General features: G+C 46.7%; 1 protein-coding gene across 2 annotated transcripts in view; it reads left to right on the plus strand.

Annotated features, from left to right (window-relative positions):
- MTMR12 (myotubularin related protein 12) overlaps window positions 1-5,698 on the plus strand; it is a 92,820-nt gene extending 87,122 nt beyond the window's left edge. For both annotated transcript variants that reach the window (XM_068251256.1, XM_068251257.1), the window contains exon 17: window positions 2,543-5,698. In XM_068251256.1, the coding sequence (XP_068107357.1) occupies window positions 2,543-3,118 (576 nt within the window). In that variant the 3' untranslated portion in view covers window positions 3,119-5,698. The remainder of the gene's footprint in view (window positions 1-2,542) is intronic.
- Window positions 5,699-6,000: the final 302 nt, after the last annotated feature.

Raw genomic sequence — 6,000 nt, forward strand, 5'->3', positions numbered from 1 at the left:
TAGAGGTAGGTCTTAGGGTTAGGCATTGGTAGAGGGATGGTTAAGGGTTAGGTATCGGTAAAGGCAAGTCTTAGGGTTAGGCATCATTAGAGGGAGGTCTTGGGGTTTTGCACTGGTAGAGGGAGGCCTTGGGGTTTGGCATCGGTAGATGGAGGCCTTGGGGTTTGGCATCGGTAGATGGAGGTCTTAGGGTTTGGCATCGGTAGATGGAGGTCTTAGGGTTTGGCATCGGTAGATGGAGGTCTTAGGGTTTGGCATCGGTAGATGGAGGTCTTAGGGTTTGGCATCGGTAGATGGAGGTCTTGGGGTTTGGCATCGGTAGATGGAGGTCTTAGCCATATAAAAAAAAACATAAGTATACTTCTTGTTAGCTGCATCCATGTGCTTCAGCTTGCATTCAAATTCTTAGAATAGTGATTAGTACATAATTTGTATCTGATTTGTATTCAAGGTGTGTATTTAGCCCCAGGAGGGATCTGCACATCTCTGTAGGTTTCATTTCATTTGCAGCCTGTGAGCGCTGGCAACCGCTTGACGTTTTAGGGTTAGGCATTGGTAGAGGGAGGTCTTAGGGTTAGGCATCGGTAGAGGGAGGTCTTAGGGTTAGGCATCGGTAGAGGGAGTTCGGAGGGTTAGGCATCGGTAGAGGGAGTTCGGAGGGTTAGGCATCGGAGAGGGAGTTTGGAGGGTTAGGCATCGGAGAGGGAGTTTGGAGGGTTAGGCATCGGTAGAGGGAGTTTGGAGGGTTAGGCATCGGTAGAGGGAGTTCGGAGGGTTAGGCATCGGAGAGGGAGTTTGGAGGGTTAGGCATCGGTAGAGGGAGTTCGGAGGGTTAGGCATCGGTAGAGGAAAGTCTTTGGGTTAGGCATCGGTAGAGGAAAGTCTTTGGGTTAGGCATCGGTAGAGGGAGGCTTCTGTGTGAGAGTAGGGTTAGGTTAAGACATAGTGAAATATCGGTAAAGATTACCAATATTTTACTAGAGATACGGCTAACTGTTCACCTGGCGAACATCTCTGGGGCTTTTACTACTTCCGGGTCGCACTGACCAGGAGTAGTACGCCCGGCGGAGCGCGTCCTCTATCGCGCTTCTGTTGCCGGGCACTCTCGTCGTTCATGACGTCACGCGCAGAAATTGCCCGGCAACAGGCGCGCGATCTAGGACGCGCTCTGCCGGGGCAGCGCAGGCGTACTACTCCGGGGTCAGTGCGACCTGGAAGTAGTAAAAGCCCCAGGGATTTGGAGATGTTCGCCGGCGAACGGTTCGGGAACCGTTCACCACAGCTTTATATTTTACTACTGAAATAAAGTAGTAGAATTTCGGTAATTTTACCGATATTCTACTAGGAGCCCTTTTTTTCCAGGTGCCTTTTTTTACATGAATGCAAATATGGCACCTTCCATATCCCTCTTGAGGTCACTGTTGGAAAGTAAAAAACTAGGTTTGTGCTGGGTTGAGCACGAGATGGACATCTGTAACAAGTTTGGTTCCTGTGTGATAAAAAAAAAAAGTGTTGAAGAAAAACTATACAGCTTGTTCAGTCTCAAATTTTATGTTTACTATTTAACGGACAACTGTAACGAGTGATATGGAGGCTGCCACATTTATTTCCTGTTAAACAATACTTGTTGTCTGGCTGTCCTGTTGATCCATTTGGCTGCAGTATTGTCTGAATCACACCAGAAACAAGCATACAGCCAATCTTGTCATATCTGACGATGTCAGAAACACCTGATCTGCTGCATGCTTGTTCAGGGTCTATGGCTAATAGTATTGGAAGCATAGGATCAGCAGGGCTGCCAGGCAACTGATATTGCATAAAAGGAAATAAATATGGCGGCCTCCATATACCTCTTGGTACAGTTGTCCTTTAAAAAGTAAGAATACATACAGCAGCCAATCTTCTGCATCCCGGTTGACTGCCCTGTTTTGCACAGGTCTTGATTAGAGATGGTCTTTAAAGTGTATCAGAGATAAACCTTTACTCATTGCATAATTGTGTTCCTTTCATATAGTTTATAGGGCATTCCTCAAGCCAAATACTTTTTGTTTTAATACTCGAATTCCCTATAAACTAAACAAGCCTTGCCCACAGCTGCTTTTGTGTCTTGGCAATGTAGCAAGGGCTTATGGGAGCTCAGTCTGGGCAGGAGGAGGAGGACGATTCTAGCCAGAGATTTCAGAGGCAGAGGGGAGGAGGAGAGGGGACTGAATTTACACACAGGCAAGCTGATAGCATATCCAGCCCTCGGCCTGTGACAAACAGAACATGGCTGCCTCATTGTATCACAGGAATAAATATCCATAAACTTTTGAAGCTGTTTGCAGCTAGATTTGCTGTGTAAACTATCTAAACTTTAAATAAGATATATAGACAAGTTACTTGTTATAGTTAGTTTTTCATCTCGGATCCGCTTTAAGATACTAAAAGTACTGGTCTGAATGGAATTTATCTAATCACAATAGAGAGGAAGTGAATTTGATTTGACCACGGCTACCTTAAATGTCTATTTAAATTAAGCTTTGGTTTTTTTTCTTTACAGCATCAAAGACAACTGTCCCTGCCACTTACCCAATCAAAATCCACTAACAAAAAAGGTTTCTTCAGAGAAGAAACTGGACCTTTCATAAAGAGTCTTTTAGGTAAAAGAATTAGCAAGTTAATAAGTTCCTCTGAGGAAATGCCAAACAACTACAAGCTCTTTTACGAGAACTGGCACAGGAAGCCAATAGACTTCCACGGCTTAATCCTGCCGCACATCGAAGGCCCTGAAATCTGCATCTGGGCCCAGCGCCACCTCCGATGGATCCCGGAAGCGCAGGTCCTCGGGGGAGGCAACGTAGCAGCCATGCAGAAAGTACTGGAACTCATGGATGAAATCCAGAACTTGGAGACCAAAGTGAAGGAAAGGCCGACCTCTAACAATACAGTGGCCAAGGAGATGGAGGTGGACGGCAGGCGGAAGAAGTCCGTCCGGCGCTCCTCGCTCTACCCGTTCGCTCTGCTCCACATAAGCGCTTTCAGGCCGTCCATATCGACCACCCCGTGGCGGAGCTGGGAAGTCGGGGATGAACTTGCTAGTCGGGAAGACGAGTACATCGACTTGGGCAGTATATGATTTTATACGCTCTGATCCTTTTTATGTCCCTCGCGGTTTATTTTCAGGAAGCTGTCTATATTCTGCTTACCAAATGTGTAATTTATTGACACAGATTTTTTGCTTTTATATGTTTTCTACATGAGATAGGACAGCCTAGACAATCTATAGGTGAAGAGCCTAACGTCTTGTTTACAAAGTAAGTTATATATGGCTGAAAAAGCTGCAAGTCCTTATGGAAAGAGAGAAAACTGACTGATTCATGTCCTGCGGTAGGGATGATCAATGAGATGCAAGTATTTCAGAGTTCATGCAGGATTATGTAATATTTTATGCAAATGTATGCAGCTTGAAAATGGACCAAGAAAGTCCCACCCAGGTTTTAAATTGATTGGTCCATTTTCAAGCTGCATATATTTGCATAAATCTGCATGAACTCGGAGATATTTGCATCTCATTGATCGTCCCTTTCCTGCTGCAGATAATACGGATGTGGCGCTGAAGTGCTCACAGGTAGGAATGGTCGATGAGATGATGAGAATTCTGAATTAATGCCAATTTTATGCTTGGAAACACACCAATCAAAGCAGCTGCATAAAATTTGCATCCACACTGAAATATTAGCATCGCATTTACCATTCCACAGGATCTTAATCATTGCCCTAAAGTTGAACTCCCGATATCTGACTTGCAGGTGTGGGATAGTGGGGAGGGATTAGATCCTGTGGCAGGTTGTCATAGGTGCTTGTACTTCCATTCACTTTTGGGCGTGGCCATTTTCCTTTTTCTAGTGCACAGGTGTCAAACTCAAGGCCCACTGGCCAATTGTGGCCTTCCTTTTCATTTTATGTGTCCCTCAAGAGCTTCAATTGTGCATCATTGTAAGCAGTAAAAGAATGACAGCACATTGCTATCCCATCCAGAGGAGCGCACCAGTGACAGTGTTTCTGGTGCAAACAACCCACACGACCCCCCCTCCCCCCAGCATAATTAGCATGGGGCTTCCTTCCTGGGATCCAAACCCTCTCATGTGGCTTGTAAAACAAACATGCAGGCGCTTGTCTCAACACTCTCCCCACTTTGCAGAGTAGCGCAGCGAAGCAGTGTATTATTCAACTGCTCTACCAATGCGTTGTCTCTTCTGTTCTTCCCAGCAGCTGCACACACTGTGCTTCAATACCTTCAGCCCCTGATCACGTGACATTCCCTAGGAGCCTTCAGCCCCTGATCACGTGACATTCCCTAGGAGCCTTCAGCACCTTATCACGTGACATTCCCTAGGAGCCTTCAGCACCTTATCACGTGACATTCCCTAGGAGCCTTCAGCACCTGATCACGTGACATTCCCTAGGAGCCTTCAGCACCTTATCACGTGACATTCCCTAGGAGCCTTCAGCCTCTTATCACGTGACATTCCCTAGGAGCCTTCAGCCCCTTATCACGTGACATTCCCTAGGAGCCTTCAGCCCCTGATCACGTGACATTCCCTAGGAGCCTTCAGCCCCTGATCACGTGACATTCCCTAGGAGCCTTCAGCCCCTGATCATGTGACATTCCCTAGGAGCCTTCAGCCCCTGATCACGTGACATTCCCTAGGAGCCTTCAGCCCCTGATCATGTGACATTCCCTAGGAGCCTTCAGCCCCTGATCACGTGACATTCCCTAGGAGCCTTCAGCCCCTGATCACGTGACATTCCCTAGGAGCCTTCAGCCCCTGATCACGTGACATTCCCTAGGAGGCAGAGGTATGCAAGAAAGAGGGGGTGGCTGTTAAGAAGACTGAATGGCCGAAAGCGGCACCGGAGCAGGTAAATATTAAACTGCTCCACTGCGCTACTCTCCAGAAGAGGGAGGAGCGAACCCCCCATGGTTGCTATAGTTACACCACTTTGATACTGTTCAGTAAATGTTAGATCTTAATAAACAATTTGGCCAGTGACTTAGACTGGTTTAGATTTTGGCTCTTTACATGGTTTAGATTGACATTCCTGGTCTAGTGACAGCACAGAAATCTCTACAGCTGCAAGGAAAATAAAAATCCTTACAAGGTCTAAGGGTTCCCATGCATACTCTATTTTGCGGGCTGATTGACCTTTGCAATCTAATATTTTGAGACGGAGGAGAATGAACGCTGCAACATGGCCACCTGATCTGCCGATCGAAAGGATTGATTGGGCATGACGCAAATTCCCAGTCGCAAGGGCTTGATTGAGTGTGTGGCAGTAATAGTGTTCGATTTCCTGACAGAACCCCAGCTGGTGTCCAAGTGTATGTGTGTCCCCCTCGACTGCCTGTAGTGAATGCTGAAGGCTCACCTGTCAGGCCGGTGCAAATCCTTGCCGCCTCCAGTGTCCAGGGACTTTGACAATTGTCACCACACGTGCCTGTAGCATGTGACATTGGCCTATGTAATGTCAAGACAATTGAAAAAGCCTCTGGAGTATTCAACACTTACCAAGGGTGGGGTGGTGTCACATATATATTAGGGGGGGGGCAGCATCGGTGGCGCTAGGATGATTTGTTATTGATTTCATGCTGAAATCTATTGGAAACTGCCAGGCAATGGATCCCTCTATGGTCACCTTAAAGGGAAGGTCCAAGCAAAATAAAAAAATGAGTTTCACTTACCTGGGGCTTCTACCAGCCCCATGCAGCCATCCTGTGCCCTCGTAGTCACTCACTGCTGCTCCAGTCCCCCGCTGGCAGCATGCTGACCTCGGAGGTCAGCGGGCCGCGTTGCGTACATTTTTACGCATTCCCGTTAGTGCAGGAACATGAACAGATACACATTTTTACGTGTTAGTGGTTCAATGCGTAAATTTTTACACATTAAACCACTAACGCGTAAAAATGTATGTGTTAAGGTTCCTGCACCAGTGGAAATGTGTAAAAATGTATGCAAT

This window comes from Hyperolius riggenbachi, chromosome 1 (assembly GCF_040937935.1).
Source record: "Hyperolius riggenbachi isolate aHypRig1 chromosome 1, aHypRig1.pri, whole genome shotgun sequence".
Lineage (NCBI taxonomy): Eukaryota > Metazoa > Chordata > Amphibia > Anura > Hyperoliidae > Hyperolius > Hyperolius riggenbachi.